At 44.6% G+C, this 26785-nt stretch overlaps 1 protein-coding gene across 6 annotated transcripts; it reads right to left on the bottom strand.

Annotated features, from left to right (window-relative positions):
- Window positions 1-16072: 16072 nt before the first annotated feature.
- rsrp1 (arginine/serine-rich protein 1) lies at window positions 16073-25868 on the bottom strand. Of its 6 annotated transcripts, XR_005460954.1 has the most exons (7): window positions 25731-25868; window positions 24321-24373; window positions 21865-22737; window positions 20880-21028; window positions 20245-20281; window positions 17242-17949; window positions 16491-16626 (listed from the first exon to the last, which is right to left on the bottom strand). XR_005460954.1 is itself a non-coding variant. In XM_038799529.1 (6 exons), the coding sequence occupies exons 1-6, from the start codon at window positions 25796-25798 to the stop codon at window positions 16477-16479; spliced, it is 1389 nt and encodes a 462-aa protein (XP_038655457.1). In that variant the 5' UTR covers window positions 25799-25864; the 3' UTR covers window positions 16073-16476. The 6 variants fall into 6 exon arrangements, 2 of the variants coding, with proteins under 2 accessions (XP_038655457.1, XP_038655472.1); XM_038799529.1 differs by lacking the exon at window positions 20245-20281 and having other exon boundaries at window positions 16073-16626; window positions 17242-17337; window positions 25731-25864; XR_005460948.1 differs by lacking the exon at window positions 20245-20281.
- Window positions 25869-26785: the final 917 nt, after the last annotated feature.

Here is a 26785-nt window from a genome sequence, read left to right as displayed (position 1 = left end):
TGGCTCATCTTGTATTTCTTTTTTTATATAAATTTAGCGTGTCCAATTCATATTTTCCAATTAAGGGGCAATTTAGTGTGGTCAATCCACCTACCATGCACACCTTTGGGTTGTGTGGGGGGGGGGGGGAACCCACGCATACACAGTGATCTTGTATTTCTCCCCCTTCAAAGATTTGCCTGATCACTTGGTAAAGCTGTACATTTAAAGACTTACATTTACTTCTCACCTTTCATGACCTCAGAATTTTCTCTGAAATGTAGCGACTGTTGTATCAAATACAGCAACCGACTTGTGCACAGCAAGACCGGAAATAAAATAATCACCAGATAATGTGTTTTTTTTCAGTAACTTTGGTTGAGGGATCAATATTAGCCAGGACATTGGGAGAACTCTCCTAACCTTGTTCAAACAGTGCCATAAGATCTGTTACATGCTTCTGAGAACAGGCTATTCCTGATTTGAAAGTTCATTTGAAATATGGCACCACTGACAGTGTAGCTTTCCCTCAGTGCCTTACAGCAGAAGAGTCACACTACCGTATGGGCTCAAAGCTGTTACAATGGGATTTGCCTCTCTGTCTGTATGGCCTAGGCATCACTTGAGCGATCACAGAAAGGTAAATCGCATATGAAGGTTCCACATTTACAATTAAAACCTTGAATTTTCCTTCTATGCAATTCAGTGGAAGAAAATTGGCTGGGATCTGTGCCATTCCCCCCAATCAATTTGCCTCTGCATTCGACCTAGGCTTAATACCCAGATAGTAAAAGTGAAAACCTACCTTATTATGTCCACAAACATTATTCTCTGCTTTTTAACCTATACGGGGCCTGGCTGATTAGGCTTTCCCACTGAGGGGGAACTCTCTCATCAGCAGGAGAGGAAACCAGAATATAAAAAGCCTACAGAAGTGTGAGCTAGGCGCAGGGACATGGGATATTTGGGACATGTATACATAGTATTTTCAGACTTCCATAAATAAACCTTTCGTTCCCAACGCTTCCCGTGTGGCTGCTTCTGTGAACTCAACACACTGATAAGATAAGGTAAAATATAAGTGGAATCATAAAACAGGTAATGAAACTTTACATTTTGTTCAACACAAAAATGAAGAGTTTATACAACAAGTTGTCAAGCTAAATCGCGAAAGAGAACCCCAGAGCCAATCTTTCATTCAAAACATTAAATTATGGGTAGATTGCCTGCACTTTAAAAAAATAACTTAAGTAAAATTTAGTTTGGCAGTCCTCTGGCATTAAAAGGTTCATCCGTGTAATGAAGGAACACAAAACAATTTGAAACTTGTGCTTTCAATGAGTTGATTGTAGTCCCATACTCATTGTCAAATTGTAATTTTTAAATGAAAGATTACATTTTGTAACCAAAATTGTGAGTGGTAGGTGACTGCAGATGTTGTACTTTGATATTTATATTATAATGTGTTGCTGCCATCTAGTGGTCATACTGCACAACCTCCTTTTCAGTAAAACATGCATCTATTTGATATCCAGTTTGAAAATGCCACTGTTATCTGCTTAATCAAGAGGGCAGTTTTGAAGTGCCTTGTACACAGTGACAGACAGTCTCATGACAAATGGTGGCTGTCAGGACAGAGCAGCTGATGGTCAATGTCCTAGAGACAATTGGGCTAATAATGTAACCAACTACAAAGAGTCATTTCTTGCTAACCCTGATACTTGTATTGGTCTTTGTGACTGCTGAGAGGACAAATTCAAAGCCAAATGATTTCCTTCTCTTCACAACTGAAGTCATTAACATATAGAAGTTAGTTTATTAACCTCTGCCCTACTTAACGAACTGCAAAGTGAAGGCAAGCTGTCAGGCAAAAGCAAAGAACCATTAGAACAGCGCTTGAAACCTTGTCAGGGAAATAAAGATATGTTATAAAGATAGATTATGATAAAGCTAGAAGAGGGAGAAGAAACTGGTGGGTAAGATCATCCCCACAGGCTCGCAACTAACACAAAAATATTTAAAATTGCTTTTCCACGAGCCAAGTTCTGTTATCAAATCATTGCCAAGAGAGTTCCTTTGGGCTTATGTCAATAGCCAATCAACTTGGTGCCATGTTCAAAAATCTACAAAGACCACTGTGTTAAGTTGACATTTGACCTAATTGCCTACCGTGCATGGATTAGAGTGTGCTACACGGAGAGGTTAACATAGAGTGGATTTTGCACAGCCTAGCCGAACTAGGATCAGTTCAGTGTCGGGTAAGTTTGCGGATGACAGAAAGATTGGCTGGGTGGTTAACAGTGAGGTTGAGTGTCTTGGGTTACAGGAATATATAGATGGGATGGTCAAGTGGGCAGAAAAGTTGCAGATGGAATTTAATCCTGAAAAGTGTGAGGTGATACACTTTGGAAGGAGTAATGTGACAAGGAAATATTCAATGAATGGCATGACACTGGGAAGTTCTGAGGAACAGAGGGACCTTGGAATGTTTGTCCATAGATCTCTGAAGGCAGAAGGGAAGGTTAGTAAGGTGGTGAAAAAGGCATATAGGACAAGCCTATATCAATCGAGGCATCGGTTACAAAGCAGAGAGTTCATGTTGGAGTTGGATAGAACTTTGGTGAGGCTACAGCTGGAGTACTGTGTGCAATTCTGGTCACCACGTTATAGGAAGGATGTCATTTCACTGAGGGGGTGAAGAGGTGATTCACCAGAATGTTAGCTGGGATGGAACATTTAAGTTATGAAGAGACGTTGGATAGGCTTGGGTTGTTTCCGCTGAAGCAGGGAAGACTGAGGGACGACCTGATCGAATGTTTAAGATGTATGAGGGGCATGGGCAGGGTGGATAGAGAGCAGCAGTTCCCCTTGTTGAAGGGTCAGTTATGAGGGGACACAAGTTCAAGGTGAGGGGCAGGAGGTTTATGGGGGATTTGAGGGGAAACCTTTTTACCCAGAGGGTGATGACGGTCTGGACTGCACTTCCTGGGAGAGTGGTAGAGGCGGATTGCCTCACATTATTAAAAAGTACCTGGATGAACACGTCATAAAATTCAAGGCTTTTGGAGGGAAGTAAAGCTCAGAGTCTATTCTCGACCGCGTAGAATTTTAAAAGTTGCGTTTATTTCGGAATAGCTGTGTGCACACAGGAGAGGCAAGTTTTGCTGCTATCCTTAGCTCGCAAAAGCCAGCTCTGAACATAGTCAGAATTACACGCATATATATTTAAAGTTCTTTCAGATTTACAATTAGGCATTTGACATCATCAATTTGGTCAGTACAATACAAGGTGATCAGTATGCATATTTCCTGGTTTCTTTAATGGGAAAACGATCAGCTAACACAACGCTTCTTTGCAATCTCTTGGATTCTGTTCAACATATTAAACTTCTGGATGGGGTGTTAATGTGTTTTCATCCCCTGCACTGGGCTGGACAGTGAATCCCTTACAGATGAGCTGGAGCCATGACGTGGTTCCCCTTTCTTAAACTAATGCCCTGTGAGATGATTGAATTATCTCCAGTGCAGGTGACTTCAAAATATTTTAACCCCTTGCCTGCTGGTTTTTCCCTTGACGTGTACTGTTATAATACTTGAGACATCCTTATTATTATTTATACCAATTCTGACACACATAAAGCAATTTCTTCCGGTAAAAAGGGCTGTGGGCCAAGTGCTGGCAAATGGGATTAGGTGGGCAGGTCAGGTGTTTTTCACATGTCGGCACAGACTCAACAGGCTGAAGGGCCTCTTCTGCATTGTATTATTCTGTGACTCTGTGATAACGATAGGACAGCATGCGCAGAAAGTATTTTTGTCAATACACTGAAAATGGCTCTGGGTGAGGGGTTAGGAAAAGTAATGGCATTCGAGAACAGTGATGGAATCTCATGCTCCTTCAAGTGTCCTCATGAGGCAGGTGACTAGAATTCTATTTGAGACCAATGTTATTCGGGTGCAGTTGTGCTTTTATGCACAAGGGGACTGGGGTCTCTTAAAACTAAGCCTAAAAACTACTGTGAAAAGTCACTGACAATATTGGCTCTGGAGCATACATATCAAACCCGTTGCAAGCTGAAGGAATATCAAAAAGAATGAGGCTGGATGTTGCATAATGTGAATGTGAAAGTTGAATGAGTGGGCAAATGCATGGCAGATGCAATATAATGTGGATAAATGTGAGGTTATCCACTTTGATATCAAAAACGGGAAGGCAAACTATTATCTGAAAGGCCATAAATTAGGGGAGCGGAATGTGCAATGAGACCTTTTTGTCCTCATACACCAGTCACTGATAGTAAGCATGCAGGTGCAGCAGGAGGTAAATAAGACAAATAATACTCTGGTCTTCATTGCGAGTGGATTTGAGTACAGGAGCAGGGTTGTATTGCTGTAATTATACAGGGTCTTGGTGAGGCCACACCTGGAGTATTGGTGGGGGAGGGGGGGGGGGGGGGGGGGGGGGGGGTCCAGAACCAGGGGTCACAGTCTAAGGAAGCAGGGTAGACAATTTAGGACAGAGATGAGGAGAAATTTCTTCACCCAGAGAGTGGTCGGGCCTTTGGAATTTGCTACCACAGAAAGCATTTGAGACCAAATTATTGTATGTTTTCAAGAAGCAATTGAACATCGCACATAGGGAGAAGGGGATCAAAAAATATGGGGAGAGGCGGGATTAGGCTATTGAGTTGAATGATCAGCCATGATCATAATGAATGGTGGAGCAGGCTCAAAGGGCCAAATGGCTGTCCCCTGATCCTATTTTCTATGTTTCTATAGTAAGAAGTTTTACAACACCAGGTTAAAGTCCAACAGGTTTGTTTCAAACACTAGCTTTCGGAGCACTGCTCCTTCCTCATTCATCTGAGAAAGGAGCAGTGCTCCGAAAGCTAGTGTTTGAAACAAATCTGTTGGACTTTAACCTGGTGTTGTAAGACTTCTTGCTGTGCTCACCCCAGTCCAACGCAGGCATCTCCACACTATGTTTCTATGATTATAATAAATTGGAAAATGCTCTAATTTTCAAGGGAAAGCTTTTCATCAATGTTCAGCCAGCTTTATTGTACCTCATTAGAAGTGGATGGACAAAATGTATGATTTTTCTGGCTAGTATACATCAGTTACAAGATGTATTAGAGTAAATAAGGGACTTATATTTCTCAGAATAGTAGCAAGCCAAACTCATCTGCTATCACCTAGCCTATTAATATCTTCATTAATGATGGGTTTGAAGACATTGAAAAGGTCCACAGAAACATATTATTTATAAAGTGCACTTAGAGTAGTTAAATGGCCCAAGGCACTGAACAAGGACGTTATCAAAAAAATATTTTGGACACCAGTGAAATCAGGGAAAATGACCAAATGTTTGATCAAAGAAAAAAGTTTTTAAAGAGTGTCTTAAAACGGGAGAGTTGTAAAGAGGTTTGGCTTGGATCCCCAGTACCAAGGATGTTAAAAGCATAGCTGCCAATGGTAGAGCAATTAAATCAGGGATTCTTGGGCAATCAAAATTGATGGAAGACAGAGATCTTAAAGGCTTGTAGGGCTGGAAAAGGCTACACCAGATAAAGCCATGAGGAGGTCTGAAAACAAGGATGAGGATTTTAAAATTGAGGCCATGTCAGACAGGGAGCTAGTGAAGATGGGCGAATGAGATTTGGAATGCATTAAGATAATGTGGAGTAACTCTTTAGGGGTCGACAGGTGGGATGGTCGGGGGGGGGGGGGAGGAGAGGAACTGGAGGGAGGGTGGTTGGAGACCTCGGGTGGGGTCCACCATGCTAGCTGGGCGGGCAAGTTAACGGGAGTGAAGTGGGGGGTTGGTGTGAGGGTGATTTGTTTGAGGGCGGCGGAGGGAGGGGAAGGGGGTTTGCTGATATGGGTGTGGTTGGTGTATTACAAGTTAGGAAGGGATCGATGGTAGTGGACATCCTGGAGGGTAGCATGACGCAGGCTGGGGGCTGGTCTAAAAAGGGATATGGCTGATCAACAGGGGAAGGGAGCCCCCCGACCAGGCTGGTCACGTGGAGTGTGGGGTGGTTGAATAGGCAAGTTAAACGGTTGCGTGTGTTCACGCATTTGAGGAATTTGAAGTAGGACGTGGCATTTTTACAGGAGACGCACCTGAAGTTGGGGGACATGGCGAGGCTGAAAAAGGGATGGTTGGGCAGGTGTTTCTTTTGGAGCTGGATATGAAAACGAGAGGGTTGGTGGTGTTGGTTAATAAGTGTGTTCCGTTCGAGGTAAGGATATTGTGGCAGATCAGTGGGGGAGTTATGTAATGGTTAGTGGGAAGTTGGAGGAGATGCCGATGGTTCCGGTAAATGATTATGCCCAGAATTGGGATGACATGGATTTTAGGAGGCGGGTGTTAGGAAAGATCCCGGACTTGGACTCACATCGGTTCATTATGGGGGTGAATTTAACATAGATCCGAGCTTGTACCAGTCAAGTCCCAAGTCATGAGGGTGTCGGCGATGGCGAAGGAGCTTAGGGGGTTTATGGAGAACTTGGGGAGGTTGGACCCATGGACGTTTGGGAGGCCGAGGGCAAAAGAATTTTCATACTTCTCCCATGTGCACCGGGTACACTCCCAGATTGATTTTTTTTGTGTTGGACAAGACATTGCTGGCATGGATGGCCAACTCGGAGTATTCAGCGATTGTGGTTTTTGACCCCGCGCTGCATTGGGTGGATTTGTGGGTGGATCGAGGGGTGGGCCCAACGGCCGCAGAGGAGGCTGGATGTGGGATTACTGGCAGATGAAGAGGTGTGTGAGCGGGTTAGGGCTGCCATTCGGTGCTATGTGGAGCTGAATGACACAGGGGAGGTCACAGCCACCATGCTGTGGGAGGCACTTGAGGCTGTAGTCAGGGGAGAGTTCATATCAATTCGGGTGTATGGGAAGAATACGGAGCGGGAGGAGAGGGCAAGGCTGGTGGATGAAATTTTGAGGGTGGACACGAGATACTCGGACACCAGAGGTAGAGTTGTTGAAGGAGAGGCAGAGGCTCCAGATGGATTTTGGACTACTTTCTACAGGGAAGGCAGTGGGGCAGCTGCAGAGGGCCAGTGTATGTATGGGGGAAAGCGAGCAGAACGTTGGCCCTTCAGTTGAAAAAGCAGGACGCAGCAAGAGAGATTGGTAGAGTTAGGGATGATAATGGTAGTGATGGACTCAGAGGGGGTGAATTGGGTGTTCGAGGCATTTTATAGGAGGCTCTACGAGTCAGAGCCTCTGACCGAGGAGGAGAGGATGTGGTGGTTCCTGGATGGGTTAGAGCTTCCCCAAAGTGGAGGAGGGGCTGGTTCACAGATTGGGGGCCCCATTTGGGCTGAGGGAGGTGATGGATGGTATGGGGACGATGCAGGCAGGTAAGGCTCCAGGGCCAGACAGGTTTCCGGTAGAGTTTTCTAAAAGGTTTGGGGCAGACCTGGGGCCACTGCTGGTGAGGGCAGAAAATGAAGCAAGGGACAGGAGGGAGCTCGGCCCCCTACATTGTTGCAGGCTTCCATCTCCTGGATTTTGAATGTGGACGGTCAGTCACTGGCGACCGTGTTGGTATTGCAAATTGGGGACTGTGCCCTGGGGGTGATTGGCGACGATCAGATGAATATTGTGAAGGAGGGCAGTTGTCGGCGAATGTGGGGAGGCTACTCAATATAATCATGATGCCTTTGGAGGGGCAGGGGGTGGATGTAGTGGTAGCGATGGACGCTGAGAAGGCTTTCAATCAGGTAGAGTGGGTGAATTATTTGGAGGTGTTGGCGCAGTTTGGGTTCGGGCAGGGGTTTGTGGATTGGGTTTGGTTGTTGGATAGGGTGGCGGTTGCAAGCATGGAAACAAACCGAGTGAGTTCAGGGTACATCGGGCTGCACCGTAGCACGAGGCAGGTGTGCCTGCTCTTCCCGTTGCCTTTCACCTTGGCGATAGAGCCACTGGCAATCGTGCTTAGCGCGTTGGGGGACTGGAGAGGGATGCAGCGAGGAGGGTGGGTGTCGAACACGGGGCCTCATTGTACATGGACGAACTGTTATATATTTCAGACAAGGTAGGCAGCATCAGAGACATCATGGAGTTCCTGTGGATATTCGGCCAGTTTTCGGGATACAAATTGAATATGGGAAAAGAGTGAGATGTTCCCGATTGAGGCCAGAGGGCAGGAAAGGAGACTCGGGGAGTTTCTGTTTAGGATGGTGGGGGCGAGTTTCAGGTATTTGGGTCTCCAGGTGGTGCAGAGTTGGGTGCAGTTGCATAAACCAGGGGTTTTCAAACTCAGGGTCGCGCCCTGCGGGTGGATCACGGGCAGGTTTCGGGAGGGTCACAGCTCTCAGTCGTGGTGTTCCCAATCGTGGGAGGAACGCCCAGCTGCCGGCAGTGATGGACTTTTGAGATTGCCGGCCATCTCACGCATGCATGCCGGATCAAGTTGTGAGCAGGCCTGGAGCCCAGCGAGGTGGACCGCCTCCTCCTGACATCAGCGCACTATACCGAGCCAGTTTTGTTTCAGCAGAGAGCAGGTCATGCCCATACACTGGCATCATATATTCTGGGCGCGAGAGAAATTGCTCCATTTTGCAGCTGCCAGCAGTGCTGGTGAGAACTCCTGGGCCTCTGGTGAACAACTCATGAAGAAGCTGAAAACAGGAACAAAACAACATAAAGATTACTTGGGTTATGGGTTATTCGTTGTGCCACTGCAAATCGGGATTCAAAGTTCATGTGTGTTATATACACGGAAGCACCGACGAATGAAAGTTTAAAACCCTCAAAACTTCAAAGACATTTGAAGACTAAACATGGGTTCGAGGACAAACCTCTTTATTTTTTTAATGGATGCTGTGAGACCTTAAATCATCAACTGAAGAAATGATCAGAAATGCAACATTGAATAACAAAACTAGTGACATCATGAAGACCAAGCAGGCTCATCTATCGCATTAAAGGTAAGTGAAAATGGTGGGTCGCGAAGGTCGACAGGCATGGGTCACAAATGTCAGCTGGCGTGGGTCGCAAAGGTCGGCCAGTGGGCGTTGCGAAGGTCGGTCACTGTGGGTCCTGGAGGATGGCTGGTTGGCAAAAATGGTTCCTGGGCAAAAAAGTTTGAAAAGCACTGGCATAAACTGAACTTGGCTGGGGTGGTGGAGCAGATGAAGGCGGGCTTTAAGAGGTGGGATGTGCTGCCACTGTCATTGGCAGCACGGTGCAGACAGTGAAAATGACTGTGCTACCGAAGTTTCTGTTTCTATTTCAGAACCTCCAAATCATTGTTCCCAAATCGGTTTTTAAGGAAGGTCAATGGGCTGATCTCCAGCTTTGTGTCAACGGGGAAGAACCCAGAGGTGCAAAGTGCTTTCTTGGAGCGGGTGTGATTTGGGGAAGGGGATGTGCTGGCGTTGTTGAACATGATGAACTATTATTGGGTGCCAAACATTGCTATGGTAAGGAAATGGACTGTGGGGGGAGGGGTTGGTGGGGGGGGGGGGGGGGGGCGGTGTGGAGGTGGCATTGTGCAGGGGTAATATTTGAGGACTTTGTTGTTGGCGCCTTTACCATTCTCGCCGGCCAGGCATTCCGCGAGCCCAGTGGTGGTGTCGGCCCTAAGGGTGTGGGGGCAGTGGAGGCAGCATTTGGGGCTGGAGGGTGCCTCAGTTGGGCAATCTGTAATAACCATTGGTTTGCGCCGGCGGAGCTGGAGGCGAGCTTAAGGGGCTGTCGGCAGGCAGGGATCGAGTACTTTGGTGACTTGCTTATTGGGGGAAAATTTGCAGAGCTGGAGGATCTGCAGGAAGTGTGTGAGTTGCCAGGGGGAATAGCTTTAGGTATCTGCAGGTTAGGAACTTCGTAAGAAAGGAGGTGCTGTCCTTTCCTGGGCTGCTGCCCCTGGGGTTGCAGGACCAGGTGCTGTGGAAGGACAAATTAGGGGAGGGGAAGGTGTTGGATATCTATAAGGAACTAATGGATTGGGAGGGATCCCTGGCGGGGAATATTAAGTGTGAATGGGAGGAGGAGCTGCGAGGGAGGTGGGGGCCGAGACGTGGGCCGAGGGAGAACGCGTCCTCATCATTTGCGAGGTTAAGCCTCATCCAGTTTAAAGTGGTGCAAAGGGCTTATATGATGGTGGCAAGGGCAAGTAGGTTCTTTGCGGAGGTAGAGGATAGGTGCGGGCAGTGCGCGGGGTGGGCCACGAATCAAGTCCTCCTGTTCTGGGCATGTCCAAGACTTGAGGGGGTTGTGGCAGGGTTTCTCGGAAGTGATATTCGAGGTGATTGGTGTGGAGATGGTTCTGAGTCCAGAGATGGTGATATTTGTGGTGTCGGAAGACCCAGCAGTCCAGGGGGTGACAGAGGCCAATGTTTTAGCCTTTGCCTTCCTGATAGCCCGGAGACGGATTTTGCTTGGATGGCGGTACTCAGAGCCGCTGAAAGCGGCGAGTGTGGGTGAGCGAGCTGGCAGAATTCCTGAGACTGGAGAAGGTCAAGCTCGCTTTGAGAGGATCGACAGAGGGATTTACCCGGCGATAGCAGCCACTTATTGATTTCTTTAAGGACGTTTGAAGGGTCAGCAAGGGGGTTGTGTAAGGGGGTCAAAATGGGGAAGGCGGGATGCGAGGTGGGGTTGGCGTCAGGGGTCAGGTGGGGTGTGGTTGTTCTATTGTTCTTCTGATTTTTTGTTTGTATATGTGGAAATGTCTTGAATAAAATATTTTCTAAATAAAAGATAATGCGGAGTAGGGATTTTGGATGAGCACAAGTTTATTTAGGATAAAAGGTGGGAAGCCAGCCAAAGAGCATGGGAATAATCAAGTCTAAAGGCAACAAAAGCATGGATAAGGTGTAAATAAGTATGGGTATTTTAAGGTTGGAATTTTCCAGCCCCTACCACACTCCATGGTTTCCCTGCGGCAGGACCAGGAAGTGATTAAAATCTTCAGTCACATTGGTGGGATCTTCTGCTCCCGCTGAAGTGTAGGCCAGGAAAACTCTGGGCTAAATCTGGATTCTATATTTCAGTGTAACCCAAACATTTTCAGGTTAACTTAAGTTATGGGTGCAATTTAATGCCTCGTTGCTCCCGACTTGGTGTTTGGATGCGGCTGCTGAATCTCGTGAAAGTTCTCTCGTGAGATTTATGCACTCAAAACGCCTCGCTAGCTTTATCAGAGTCTCGCGAGATATTGCGATCTGGATCTCGCCATCCTTGGCCGTGATCCATAAGCCTAATTTAAATTTGCATTTGTGGGATTCTCCTGGTCCCCAGGACCTAGTGGCCATGTCTGGGAGACCTCACCAGGGCACGGTTTGGTGCTGGTTTCCACAAATGTGGACCAGTCATAATGCCACCTGGGCAGTCTCCCAGGCCATTAGAAATGCCTGGGTCGTCAGGGACGAGGCAGGGTGGCACCCTGGCACTGCCAGCCTGGCAGTGTCACCCAGTCACCCTAGTGCCAGCCTGCAATGACAGGGTGCCCAGATACTACTCCCATGCTCGCAGTGCCAGCATGGCACTGATAACAATCACGTCCTTGCCAGGTGCAAGGGGAGTGAGGGGGTGTTCCCCGGAGCCTCCCCGAGGTTGAGGGGAAGGTTGGAAACCGGGTGGGGGGACGGGATGCTTAAAGCGGTGGGGGGGGATGGGAGGGGGGGAAAGATCAAGGCAGGCAGACAAAATGGCGCCTCAATCTGCGAGGAGCCTTCTGAAAGTCCATATATACCACCTTAACAACATTGCCCTCATCCACCCTTTTATCTCCTCAAAAATCTCCAGCAAGTTAGTTAAACATGATCACCCGTTTAGAAATGCATGCTGGCCCTTCCTAATCTCATGATTTAATTTAAGGGAACTACCTCAATTTGTCTGCTAGCTGGAGGATAAGTAATTAATAATCAGTAGCTCCTTTGGAAGTCACTGTGTTAATTCTGTATTTCCCATATGAAATGAAAAGAAAATCGCTTATTGTCACGAGTAGGCTTCAACGAAGTTACTGTGAAAAGCCCCTAGTCGCCACATTCCGGCGCCTGTCCGGGGAGGCTGGTAGGAATATTTGCTGTGTGAAAATTAAAGTGCTGTAATCCGTATCAGAAACAGTAATTGCTGAGTCTGTCTTAATGAATGGGACTCCTGTAAAGATACCAAAATAAGAAAAATGGTTTAAAGAAAGGCATTGTCCAAAGTTTAAGATAACGTGACTTATTAGCTAGAACTAATGGAGTTAACTCGGATTAAATTATTGATAAATTATAGAACAAATAGCCATTTCCAACAACTAAGGAGAGCATACAACAACGAGTATGAAAAAAGGGGTTGTGGAATGTTGTAATGGCACGTGGCTCGATTATGCCAGTTTGGAGGAGCGGAGCAAGCGAGACCGGCGTCAAACCGGAGCCTGCCCCGTTTCTCTGCCGATAACGATTTTGGCGTCGGACTACGGAGAATCCAGCCCCATGACTTTTAAACCATAGGCAATGCAGACTATAGCTTGTAAAGTACAGGTTTTGTCAGCTACCAGGAATGGAAATGGTGGACAGGGAACAGAAATTGTGGTGGGGGACAAAGACAATGGGCTGGATTCTCCATTTTAGAGACTAAGTGCTGACGCCAGACTGGCATGAGTGGCACAATCCCCACACCACCCCAACCTCCCCCCTCGCCATCCCAACCGCAGCACCCCGCCTCCCCCCAGCACTTCGACACCATCCCACTTCCCGCACACCACCACCCAACCTGCGATCCAACCATGCATCATGTCTTGTATCTTGCAGGACCACCTGGCAATGTCGTTGGCCCTTCTGGTGTCCCCAGCCACAATCCAGGACACTTCCAGTGAGGAGGCAGCAATGAACAGTGACACCAACCCCCAACCCATGACTCCCGGAGCACAAGTCCGGGGACGACACTGACTTCCCGTTACGGATATCGCCAACACCATCCTAGAGACACTCACCTCAGTTGGGCATGTTAGTGAAGAGGTTCCTGGGGCAGTCTGGTGCACGCCACACACTTGCAATGTTACATCTGATGAAGGTAGGAACCCCCACGGGGGCAGAGGGGGTTGGATTGCAGTCCGACCCCAGGGACTAGCAGCTGTCCAGACAAGTCTCGGGGTTCTGGAAACAGGGGCCCCCTCAATGCTGGAGATGAAGACACATGAGTTGTCAGCAACCATCCAGCACCTTCAGATGCAGTTGGAGGACTCCTGGCAGTCACAGAGTGATGCGGCACAGTACCAGAGGGATGTGGCCCAGTCCCCGTGTTCCATGGCTGCAACCATCGAGACCCTGATTGAGAACAGAGTGAGCCTCCAGGACTTACAGGGGAGCCCCGCCCTGGGAGCTGGCTCTGGCAGCACCCCAAACGAAGGAGTATCCCGGGGCCTTCAGGCACCCTGAGGGGGGGGGAGGAGGTGATGTTGCCCATGCCGGTGACCACTGCAGGAGAGGCTGGAACACCGCAGCGCCTTAGACACCCTCCCTCCTCTCCTTGGTGCATCTGATGGGCAGCAGGCAGAACAGGGTAGCACCACGACACCTGGGACACCCAGGACACTGCCTTGGTTGGGCCGTGTGATGCCCCACCAGCAAGTGACGCCTGGTTGTGGGAAGTTGGTGGGGTGCAGGGAGGGCTGCAGTCACACTTCTGGGACCACAAGATACCTTTGCTGTCTCCCTCAGCAGCCATCGCACCGGTTTCCCAATTTTTAAAACCACAAGTTAATCTCACCAGTGGTAATTCCTCCTGGCAGAGCCCCGGAGGATACCATGACAAGGTTGGTTCATGATATGCCAACAGCGTTTACTGTGCATGCAGCATGGAATGCATTCATGCTTTTGAGGCGCCGGAGCAAGGCGTTCTGTCAAGCACCCAGTGCTGGCCTCTATGTTCAGCGGACGTGCAGTTCTACGCCCAATAGTGCGTACCACCCAAAGGCTTTAGTTGTGTTCAGGAACTTTCTGAAAATCTAATATTGAATGTGAGACAAGCAGTTGGACAAATCAGAAACTGATTAAGGTTGTGACAAGATGGACCCAAGTGTCATTGACATGCATATTAAACCTATATCACAAAGGGATAGCACATATTTGAGAAATAGAAGAGGACGAAGAATAGGTTCACGAGAAACTGCAGAGATAAGAGCATTAGTATGAAGGAAAGATTCCAGGTTATTCTGACCACAATTTAATAAAACTACCAGCAGCTGGATAATGGGGCAGTATCATTGGAAGAGGATGGTACAGTAAACGGTGAAAGCTGGAAACAGGTCAAAAAGGTTCATCATCAGTCACAAAGAGACTTTACAAGGGTGGTTTCTGTACCGTGGCCAGATCAGAACTGTGATGTCATTAGATCTGGTATATTGTGATGCTCCTTTTGTAATTAATAGCATTGTTGGTGAATGTAGTTGGAGATGCGAGAGCCAGCATGGAAGACACTGCCAGAGTTGTGGAGGCTGAATCATTGAATATATTAAAGCTTTATATTTGGAACAATAAGAGTCATGGCTATGGAAAATATGCAGGAAAATGGGAGTTGATCTTACAGAATGGCAGAGTAGGCTTGAGGGGCTGTAAAGCCTACTTTTTGTTTTATTGGTGCCAAAACTTCTTACTGGAATAGTGTGTTTTCACAAGCAGTACGTTTACAGGATTCTCTTCAGGAACCATCAGAGCACTTTTTCAGTTATAGAGATTTCACAGAATCCCTAATATGCAGAAGGAAGCCATTCAGCCCATTGAGTCTACACTGACCATTTGAAAAACCACCGTTCACAGATCCAATCCCCACCCCATCCCTATAATCCCACCTAACCATTGGACACTTAGGTGCAATTTGGTATGGCCAATCCACCTAACCTGCACATCTTTGGACTGTGGGAAGAAACCAGAGCACCTGGTGGAAACCCACGCAGGCATGAGCGAGAATGTGCAAACTCCAGTCACAAGAAGTCAGAATTGAACCTGGGTCCCTGGTGCTGTGAGACAGCAGTGCTACCCATTGTGTCCTACACGATGGCCACGTCCCAAGTGCTTGCATTTTGTTAGCAAGTTCTCCTTGAACCATTAACACCCCTCAGGAATACCTTCACCCACTCACAGAATTCCCGTACATAGGTTTTTTCTATTTTAATAATAATATTTAGTCACAAGTAGGCTTTGCATTAACACTGCATTGAAGTTACTGTGAAAAGCTCCAGTCACCACATTCCAGCACCTGTTCGGGTACACCGAGGGAGAATTCAGAATGTCCAAATTACCTACCAGCACATCTTTCGGGATTTGTGGGAGGAAACCGGAGCACCTGGAGAAAACCAACACAGACACAGGGAGATCATGCAGACTCCACACAGACAGTGACCCAAGCCAGGAATCAAACCTGGGATTCTGGCACTGTGAAGCAAAAATGCTAGCCACTGTTCTACCCACTCTGAAGTTTATCCACCACTCTGAAGTTTCTTAAATATCTCGGAGGACTACAGAAATAGGAGAGCTTCAGAAATTAACACCTAGTGGAACGTTAACTAGCCCAGTGGCTGCTGTAGTGTTAAGTACAGATGAAGCTTATAGTATCAGTTTTGAATACCTTTAACTGTTGACAATACAAAAGTAAAATTGTGATCTAAGGAAAGGTATCAAAGGCTTGAGACATGACAATACAGAATCAACTTGGCTACCAGCTAGATATTTAAAAACTCAAATTTCTAGATGGGAATAATGTAGGCAGAGAGTGTACTGTCAGTTGGAAATCAATAAAGGCAGGCACATATTAGGAGCTGCAGTATATCTGATGTGTTAGGGAACTCAAAACTATCCAGCCCCTCAATCTAGGGAAGTTCAGCAAAAAGCACAGGCTCCAATGTGAATATTTGGTAACATTTCAGACAAAAGATCACACTACACATGTTTAATGATACTGTACATGATAGGATGGGTTTGTGCAAAATAAATGATTGGAAACCTCCAAGAGAAGAAGCAACTGTTCACTCAGTAGTGGTCCAAAATTCAGCACAATGACTTGAGCAATAACCTAAAAAACTGTTCATTTTTCCAAAATTAAACAGCAGTAAAAATGTAACTGTCTAAATCCACACTGCTATTTTCCTATAAGCCTTTATTTTGTTGAAAGTTACAAGCCATCAAAACAAATAAAATTCACAAATCACCTTTATTGAATTCTGGATAATCAAAGTTCACATTTACAAAACAAGAATAAAGTTCCACCTGAAATCTTGGGTAATAGTCAGCATCTTACCTGCAAATTGGCAAAATATTTCAAAAGTATTATTTCATTGGGCATGAAACATTCACAGCCTAAATATTTGTTAGCACATGATGTAACCACACATGCCGTTTAGTCCAATTAGGATCAAGCTAAAAGCTAGTGCCTCACATTTCTGAAACTAGTGTGCTATCACAATATTCTGCCTAGCTATGCAGTTGTCAGGGTGCCAGAATAATTTATCCCATATACAAAAATATAAACACATCATTTAAAGGTCCTCAACAAGCTTTTGTTTTATCAGCATTCTTGTGGTTATTATGAACCAGTACCCACTGTCCATAAGGGCTCCCTTTCCGCTTGTGTTCAGGAGACTCTTTAGCAGCAGAAGTGTTTGCAGTTTTTTGATTCAATGGTTTTGCCACTGTATTCTGCAAAAAAAAAAGTCAATTAAATAGATAGCAGCTGCCAAAGCAACCATAACAGAGTATTAATTTAAATCCATAAGTACATTACTATCATTCTAGGTCAATACCAAGCAGAATTGGATCATAGGTTGGCATTTCAGAAAGTTATACAGTATTACATTTTGCACCCTAGTAACAAGCAGTGCATGTTTGCCTGCATGCAAACGAGAGGAACAAAGCCTCATCTTCTAGTTAAGCACATTACAGCCTTCTGGATTCCTTTTTTAAAATAAAATAAATACAAAATAGATTTTTGCCCCAACATAACAGTGTCCTCCTCTGCCACAGGGCCACTGTCACTTGTTGTTTAGTTTGCCTTCGCTGGGCACTGACCTTTGTTCTCCTAATCATACATGCTGCTATTTTACCTTTGCCAGCACCTTCTACAGTCCTAAACAGCCATTAACACGGTCTTGTGTCCTAGCACACACCTACCACTGTCCTATTTCATTCCACCCCTTCTTCTACAATATAAAATCCATCACATTTCTTCTCTTTAGCTCTGAAGAGTCACGTGGACTCGAAATGTTAACTTTTTCTCTCTTAGAATGCAATGTTTTGTTTATGTATTTTACTTACTTTAACACTGAAAGCTATCCAGTGATTTGTGTCCATCCTTACAGTGGCACTTGGTAATTTCTGAATTGGTTCATCCTCTTCAGTTTCTTTGTATTCCTGCACAAAAATACAGAAAATCTACAGGTTAATCTTAAAGTGACCGATGCACTGTAAACTGTTACCCACAATCAGACAATCTCTTCAGGATGAAGCACTTGTCGACCCAACATTACAACACTGGCTTTTGAGTAATAAATGTCACGATTGTTCTACCTGATGTGGCAGAATCTGCAGTAGAGTTCCTATTGTTCCTTGTGGCTTGGCATCATACCATTTCTGTGAATTTGCACCAATACAATTAACAGTTTTGAATGCATCAAACCTTATTTTAGCATGCTGACCCAAGGAAACAAGAATGGGACTTGAAATGTTAGAATTCTAGAATATCCGATCCACTGATCAAAGTTTAACGGACACCAATTACTTCAATGTAATCAATGGGTCAAATCAATATGAATTACCACTGAACAAGTTAGTTATTCCAATGATAATTTCAACTTCAGAGTTAAAATGCTTCTGTGTAGTTTCAGTGACATTAATTGCTACTACAAATATAGAACTGTACACAGCTGTGTTGATAAGGTATATTCTAGGCTATAAAAGCCAATAAACTTATCTTCAAAAAACTGTTGGTCTCTTCTTCGGCAAAGATCTGATATTCAAAACTTCCTGGAACACAGTGAAAAGTTATGAGGACAAGAAAATCCTAGAACAAAGCTGTAAAGCAAGGCCAGTACTGAACCCAAAAGCAGCATATAGTCAAACCTTATGCCTCAACTAAGATGATTCATGCCCCTCACCTGAGGGACGGTGACCATCAGGTTACATCACCGTCCATCAGTTTTTTTTCTCTCTCTATCAAAAAAAGAGCAGCCTATGGTCCTCTGGGACTTTGTCGACTTCATGCCTCAACAGGAAGAGCAAGTGAAAGAAATAATAACTTTTACATTAACTAAGAAATTGAAACTCAGGCAGCAAGGATCAAGAACTGAGCCACGGGGGTGGTTTAGCACAGTGGGCTAAACAGTTGGCTTGTAATGCAGAAAAAGGCCAGCAGCGCAGGTTCCGGCCTCCCTGAACAGGCGGCGGAATGTGGCGACTAGGGGTTTTTCACAGTAACTTCATTGAAGCCTACTTGTGACAATAAGTGATTATTATTATTAACTGCACAAGTAATTTGTACGAGGAACTGTTTCAAACCATAGGCAATGGATTGTGAACTAAACTCTGTCAAATGTTGAATTCTAGCAAAGCATGGAAAAGTTATTTTGTTTTGAGTTCCTCTGCTTTGAGTGGCAAGTGTGCTTTTGGACCCAGTATCAGACCAGCACTCCCAAAGTTAAGTGCAATATTGGCACATTCAAATGAGGTTCCCTCCATACTACCTTCAATATAGCATCACAACCTCAAAAGAGCACTCAATTTTCTGCTTTAAATACCATTACAGAATGTGAAAATTAAATGGTCAATCCAATGCCAAGTTGTGGAGACAGACCTTCTTAGAACAAAGAGGTAGGCAAATCCTACTCAACTTAAAGGCAGACTGTGCTTTGTTTGAACATAGCTCCAACAAAACCCACATTTTAAACTTGAATTCCCAACTCTGGAGGAAGAATTTGGCAGGCTAGAAGTGATTTGGGTGACAGGGCAATTAAGTGGCAAAAGAATTAATAAGTGCAAGATTATGTACTCGGGTAAGATAAATAGAAAGTAAGAAACTGAACAGGGTAGAAGAGCAAAAGGATCTAGGGATACAGGTGAGCAATAGATGACACTTCTTTACCCCATCCCACCAGAAGACTTAGAAGTGACCTAATAAGAGGATTTTTAAAAAAAAATTATGAATGGATTGTATAGAGTAGACCGAGAGAATGCTTCTTATAAGAATCCAAAATTAAAGCCATAAATACAAGACTTATTAAATTCAATAGAAAAAAGGAGTAATCTCTTGAGTGGCTGCAATATGGAATTTCCTATCAGTGATTAAGGCACACCGGTTTTGAAAATGTACAAGAGTGCATTACAGAAAAGGGAATAGAAGGATATGCTGAAAGACAGACACAAAATAAATGGAACAGGAGAAACCTCATGGAGCATAAACACCAGCAGACAAATTGGGCAGAATCACTTTTGAGCTTTATATTCTCTGTAATTAGTTACATTTTGGACAATAATATACAGTATGATCGTCCTGTATACGTATATTGGCTGTGGAGAAATGATTTACTTGCCACTACTGTCCTCATCAGGGCCAGAGTAAAGATGCACCATGACAAGTTTCCTTCACAAGTCAATGTAGTATATCAAAAGAACCAACATACTGTACTGCTTTGTCGTCCGAGTGGCAAGATGAAGACCTAGCTTCCACCATCCATCTTAACTCTCCATTTTGACCATATTTCTAGAAGTAGTTATCTGGACAACAATCACAGAACCTCTGTACCCAAATAACAAACAGAAGAGAGGGCAATAAAAGTGGATTATGTTGGTTGGTTAATCCTTCCACATTTTATGGTGGGCTGGCAACTGCAGGATTGCCCGCCCGAGAGGTAAAATATGTATTTGGAATAGTGACATTTCACCAAAGATCTTAAAGAGCTTTCCTACTTAATATTTGGATAGATATACAATGCCCCAGTTTCTTTTATAAGATGGACCAGAGTTTTCCAGCCATTCACTGGCAGTAGGATTCTCTGGTCCAGCCGGCAGCACACCACCGCCTGCGGGTTTCACAGCAGCGTGGAGTGGCTTCAATGGAATTCTCAGTGACAGTGGCAGCGGTGGGAGCAACAAATCCCGCCGGCAGCCAAAGACGTGTCACCTCCCACCACTGGGAAACACGTGGCTGGGAGGAGAGAGAATCCCACCCATGGAGATTTAGAAAGCCAATTATTTCTTTAAAATCATACTACATTGGCCAAACTGCTCCCAAACACTGCACATACGCAGATACAAAGATACCACCTCATATCTTCAAGAAGTGCAGTCCATTTCAAGGCTTCTATAAAACAGAAATAGATCAAGTCACACAAACCAATTTTAGTTTATATAGGAAGTGTTTGAATGACATGTTGACAAGCTACAGTAGAGCTAAATTACTATAAATTACAATTTCTGATATTACAAACAGCAAAGGACACATCAAAAAATACTATGCTGCCAGACTTGCTGAGATTTTCCAGCATTTTCCCTTTCGTTTCAAAAAAATACTAATTCTCTACAAAGTACTTCGGGATATTGAGGTTGCAAAAAGCACAACAGTCTCTTTTCTTCCAGTATAAATCAGCATGGAATAGTTTCTGCTGTTACTATCTTGCCCAGTTGTGCAACTGGAAACAAATTCTTTCTTAAGAGTAATTTAGATGTTGAACCAATGCAACAGGCAGTTGAGCTGGAAACGGAATTTATTCTACCTCACTGCAGGAACACCAGTTTGCAAGTGAGTGAGTAAACTGACAGTAACCACTATAATAAAGATCATAGAGCTCATTGTACAAGTCAGAATGTGTTGGAAAAGTCAAGATAGAGAATATCTTCTTCAATATTTAGACATGTAGTTAGAATACATTTCATTACAGTATACAGAGCTCATTACCCACCTTTCTGGTCAGTTCTTTCACTGCATCACTGTTAGTTTTAGCTTCAAACGGTTTCTCATTTTTGAGAAGACTGGGAGGCAAATGCATTTTGCCCTTTCCCAATAATTTATCAGCATTTTCCTTTGCAATTTCAAGCAACTTCTTTTTCTCTGGTGGAAGACAAAATGAATTTACTCAATTTCAGGTTGCAACTCTTGAGCTTTTTAAAAACTTGGATTATGAGTATAAAGTGCTGATGGGAAATATTACTACCACTTTAGAGATCCAATTTCAAAAAACCAAGCACCCACGCAGGGCAGCCCTGGTCCGATCGCAACTATGCAAAGAAACACCAACCTGGTATCTTGGCAGTGCCAGGCTAGCACCTAGGGCATGCATCTTGGGGCCTCCAATCCCCCGAGAGACCCCCACAAGTGTCACTCCATCTAGTCCCCATTTGTGGAGACCAGTATTGAATGGCGCTCGTCCGAGTCAAAGGCGATAGATCCCAGGGCGTGGAGAACTGCATAATATAGAGAGACTTAATTGCCAAAAAATGCTCCTAACCACAAAAGATGGGATCTACATTGTAACGTCACGCAAGATCACGTTAGATCTCGAGAGCTGGGTAGATCACACAAGCATAGTCTCCCAGTTTCCATTGACCACGTTGCGCCACGGCGCATTGCTTTTCAGGTGCAGCGTGGCCATTCAATCGATCGCGCTCTGGATATAACACATGACCAGTACATTTCTTCTCAACATTGAAAGCCAAAGGAGGCTTTGTGGTGTGTGATGGTACATAAAATTATGTACAGGTTGGACCTTTTGCTCGAGGGAAACATGCATCTAAAAAAGGACAAAATGTAGCAACCTCTTGGGCTCGCCACAATTTGCATGATCATAATGAATGGCGATGCAGGCTTGAAGGGCCGAATAGCTTACTCCTGCTCCTATTGGTGTCTCAAATTTTTAGAAAATACTTTCTGTTCTCAATCTATCTTACCTTTTTGTGTTAAGTGAATAGATCTGCCCCTCGATCTGCTCCGACTTCTTCTGTGTGATGGTGCTCGAGTTCTGCACGCAAAGCCATAGTAACTTCGTTGAAATCTGGATGGAGACCTAGACCGTGATCTTGAGCAGGACCTTCTGCACCTCAAGCTGGATCTGGACCTTTGGTATGATCTAGAAGAGGGTACGTAGCACCTGGATCTGGGCCTGTATCTACACAATGGCTGATGAGGCATTCGACATCTGGATCTTCGGGAACAAGATCGTGACCAGCTCCTAGATCGGGACCTTGAATAGGCTTGCCTGGGCCTTCCATATCGCCTCTTCAGTGAAGCACATCGGCCTCTTGAAGTTAAAGAGATTTCATCCGAACTTGAACCATACCGCTCTGAACCGGAGCAGGAGCTGCCTGAAGAGGACACTGAACATGATCGAGAGCTGCCTGCAGAGGACACTGAACATGATCGGGAGGGACCTGAAGATGTTGAACTTGACCGTGAACTGCTTGAAGAACATGAACTTGATCGAGAACTATCCGAAGAGGATACTGAACCTGATTGAATGCTACTTGAAGATGATACCGAGCCTGACCGGGAACTGCCTGAAGATGACACTGAGCTCGATCGGGCGATTTTAGACTTCATGATGCCAACTGTTCTGGAAGGTGATTTTCTCACATTTTTTTCTGTCTTCTGACAAGGAGAACAAAGTCTTAATTTATTCACAACGGTAGCTATATTTTCAGTCTTCTGCTCCTGTGCATATCCATCCATTCCCCATTCCATTTCAACATCTTTCTCAGACATCTGCTCCATTTCGGAATCGGATTTCAGAACATTATCAGATCCTTGTTGCATATTTGTTTCACCTAAAAGATCAATAATTACATTCACATGGCAGTGAACACAATTCTCCAGTTGTTGGTCATATTAAAAACATAACAGAATTACACAGGAATCTAAATATAGCAATAACTGAATTTCAACTGTTGCTATTTTACACAAAGTTGCATTCAGTGGTTTAATGCTGGCTGCCTCCTTGAAGGAGTTTTCGATCGGTTCTATTTCCTGACTCTTTTCCCATAATCTTGCACATGTTTTATTTTCAAGTACTGCATATATATACACAATTTCCTTCTAAAATTTGCTGTAGAATCTGCTTCCATCACCCTTTCCAAGTCGTGTATTCTAGACCACAACTCATTGTGCCCTTGGTAATTGACTCAACTGCCACAGGAAACCGTTTCACATTATTTGCACTGCCAAAACTCCCAATTTCCAGCACATTTAATATATCTCCACTTAACTTTCTGTGCCGAGGAGAACAATTTCAGCTTCAGTTTCTCCTGTCTATCCACTTAACTCACCCCTCATCTACAAGCAATGAGAGAAAATTCCTTCAACAATGACAAAATTCCTTTAATGGAATAGTTTCAACTTATAATGAATTAAGGGATCCTTACATTGTTTATATAGCACACGTCACCCTGTTTATCCATCTCCAATTCCTATGGCACAAGTCACCCTGAGCCAGTCACCAATGAACATTTTGGATCAAGAAAGTCCCATTTTGCCTGGATTCTTCATGCCTATCGTTGATCTGAATAGGACTAGTAAATGCACTTCAGCTGATGCTGCATGTTTTAATGGTATATAATGCTGCTAAAGTACAACACTGCAAATATACCAGTGGCACAGTGGTTAGCACTGTTGCCTCACAGCACCAGGGACCCAGATTCAATCCCAACCTTTGGTGACTGTCTGTTGAGTTTGCACATTCTACCATGTCTGCATGGGTTCCTTCCAGGTGCTCCGGTTTCCTTCCAGAGTCCAAAGATGGCCAAGCTACATTGCCCCTTTGAGCCCAAAGCTTATGTAGGGTTATGGGGCGAGGGTGGCAGAGTGGGCCAAGGTAATGGTGCTCTTTCAGAGTATCAGTGCAGACTCGATGGGCCAAATGGCCTTTGTGCACTGTCGGGATTCTATGATTATTCACAGGGTCACAGGTATGAATACCGATGACAAGAAACACAAGGCATTTTAGCACTGACCAGTATTATTACTTCCGCCATGCATGCGCCAAGGAAGATTAGCCACACAAGTGTTATTTTGGGAGTGCAGTACTTTTAGAGCATTCTCTAAACGATCGGATAAATAGCACAAAAGTTAGAAGTCACAAACATGTTATCTATTAGATGCATTAAAAAAAATGGAAAGTTCTTGTATCGCCTTGCAGTTCCAAAGGGATATCCGAATGGCTCTGAGACTCTTTTAGAAATACTTACACTAAACTCATCCTCTACACAAACTCTTACCATCAGCATACCACCAAGCATTACAGATCTCTGACCACGTAAAATAATGTACTGAAGTCCAAAAACCAAGCATCAGCATCATGGAATGGTGGAACCAAATTCCCAAATACAACTGAAAAAATGAAAATTGAACTTACCATAGCTGGGCATCTCTCGCATCGTTTCCTGGGAGAAACCAACTGAATTTCGTCTGTTAACACAAAAACACATTTTTGTAAGGGAAGTTTGGGCAGTTTAGTTCAGAACTGTAAGTAGTTGCATTATATTTATAGCAATTAGAAGAACAAAAAGGTTTTAACACAAGACATCCAACAGCCTCAATAAACTAGTTAAATTAAAATGACATTGCTCCCATCAAACTGAACCAAGTCTTGCTCACATTGGCCTACATTAGATCCAGATCCATGAAAACATCCAAATTAAAAGTTACCTTCAATTTAAAATCCATTATGGCCTCACACCATTCCTTCTTTATCCTACTCTACCCATTCTTCACCAACACATTCCTCCAGCTCTGTACACATGGTGCACCTTATCCTCCTTTTGCCTCATATCTTCAACCATTTAAGCTTCACATTCCCCAAACCACTCGCTTCTCCGATCTGACCGAGTTTGTGATTACCCTTCAGGTCTCCTTTCATTTATTTTTGATTACAACTATGATTTAATAACTACAAAGTGCTATGGCATTGCAGCTTTCATGCAATCAGTTATCTTATTAAACATAAACCAAAAGGAAGTAAAGGCATTTAATTCAGCTTCACCATCGTCACCAGTGAGTGAGTCACTTTCTAGAAAATTCTCCAGAATTGGTCAGAGGGAGGGACCCGAGAAGGAGCTGCTAATCAGTGAGGAGTCAGCAGCTCGGCTCTTAGCAATATAGCCATGTTGTGGAGATGCTGGCGTTGGACTGGGGTGAGCCCAGTAAGAAGTCTTACAACACCAGGTTAAAGTCCAACATGTTTGTTTCAAACACTAGCTTTCTGAGCACGGCTCCTTCCTCACCTCCGAAAGCTAGTGTTAAAAAAACAAACATGTTGGACTTTAACCTGGTGTTGTAAGACTTCTTACTCAGCAATATAAACACCCTTATCATGCAGAACTAGTCTTAACAGTGAAAATTATTACTACCGTTGTCGACAATGTCATTTCAACAGTCTACGCAACAGATTAAACTCACTGCACTTTCATGTTTTAGCAACTTGTTTTCATTAGGATAGTCTAAGAAAACTCTCAACTGGCACGTACGTGCACCTTGGCATTGACCCCACTCTCTATCCTGACAACCCCAACCCACTGACTTGAACACGATCTCCGTCTACAACCCAACCCACTGATCCAGACCCACTTTCTCGCCTGACAACCCAAAGCCTGGATCCCAGCCCAAACAATCGCAATCGCCCTCTTGTCAGTTGGTCAACAGTGCGTCATAGCCAAGGCTTTAAATTATTTGATAAAATCGGACCCCACCCCCACCCAAAAGAAAAAGCATTTTCAATTTTAAACAGTCTTCGCGGCCGGCGTCCTTCGTGTTCGACAAAACTCACCGATTACAATCACTAACTTGATTCTTCAGCGAGTCTAAATTTCTACCACTACCTTCAGTTATCACCATCTTGTCACTAGAAGCGGCGGAATCGACGCGCTCCTTTTATAACCTGGCCGCCTGGCAGAGCCCGCCTTCACTTCGCTTTCATTGGCTCTTGGACAAAGTCCGTATTCTTATTGGTTTATTTTGATGCCACCCGCCCTATTGGCCTGTAGAACACCGCCTATAGAGGCTGCGCCTCTTCTTATTGGTCAATAGGGCTGTCAGTCACAGCGCAGACTCGCCCGCTTGGCCAACTCGACGCCCCATTGGTCCAAGCTTCTGTCAATCAACAAATATTCGAAACAAATCTGTTGGACTTTAACCTGGTGTTGTAAGACTCCTGACTGAATCAACAAATAAATAGCAGCGGGGACAAAAGCTGCTGGTAAAATCCCTCAGATGCAGGAGGAAGCCATTCGGCCCATCGTGTTTGCACTGACCCTTCACCCTTTGAATGAACACTCTACACATGTGCAGTCACCAGTCCACCCCGCAACTCCATAACCCACCCTACACATCACTGGACACTAAGGGGCAATTTAGTATAGCCAATCCACCTAACCTTCATATCTTTGGACTATTGAAGGAAGGAGGAAATCCTTGCAAACATGAGGAGAAAGTGCAAACTCCACACAGACAATGAACCAAGGCTAAAATTGAACCGGGTCCCTGGCAATGTGAGGCAGCACTGTGCCACCATGAGCTTTTCTAGAAATCTGAGATTAAAAATTTAAAACAGAAATGCTGGAAAAACTGAGGAGGTCAGTCAGCATCATTGGGGGAGAGAATGGACCAGTTAATGTGTTGGCTGTGAATTCTTTACCTTAAACACTTTGCCTGAGTTGCCAACATTTTCTATTGATAATAATTAATCAACAGCATCTTTTGGAAATAAATATTATTACCCAAATTACTTTTTCATAACTTTATTTGAATTTTACATTCTGACACCCGAGGAGTTTCTAGCTGCTCTTATTATCTCTCGGTGCTGTCTCTGCCTTTCAAAACACA

Source organism: Scyliorhinus canicula, chromosome 1 (assembly GCF_902713615.1).
Source record: "Scyliorhinus canicula chromosome 1, sScyCan1.1, whole genome shotgun sequence".
NCBI classification, from domain to species: domain Eukaryota; kingdom Metazoa; phylum Chordata; class Chondrichthyes; order Carcharhiniformes; family Scyliorhinidae; genus Scyliorhinus; species Scyliorhinus canicula.
Note: the sequence above shows the minus strand (reverse complement) of the source record. Positions and strands in the feature narration are given on the sequence as shown.

Excerpts from the sequence above, each read along its gene's own strand:
- rsrp1 (XM_038799529.1), bottom strand. The coding sequence starts at position 25,798 with ATGGTGATAACTGAAGGTAGTGGTAGAAATTTAGACTCGCTGAAGAAT. Across the intron at positions 17,338-20,879 it reads TGAAAGAACTGACCAGAAAG|GAATACAAAGAAACTGAAGA; the intron begins GTGGGTAATGAG and ends ATTTTTGTGCAG. Across the intron at positions 16,627-17,241 it reads GGATAGCTTTCAGTGTTAAA|AATACAGTGGCAAAACCATT; the intron begins GTAAGTAAAATA and ends TTTTTTTTGCAG.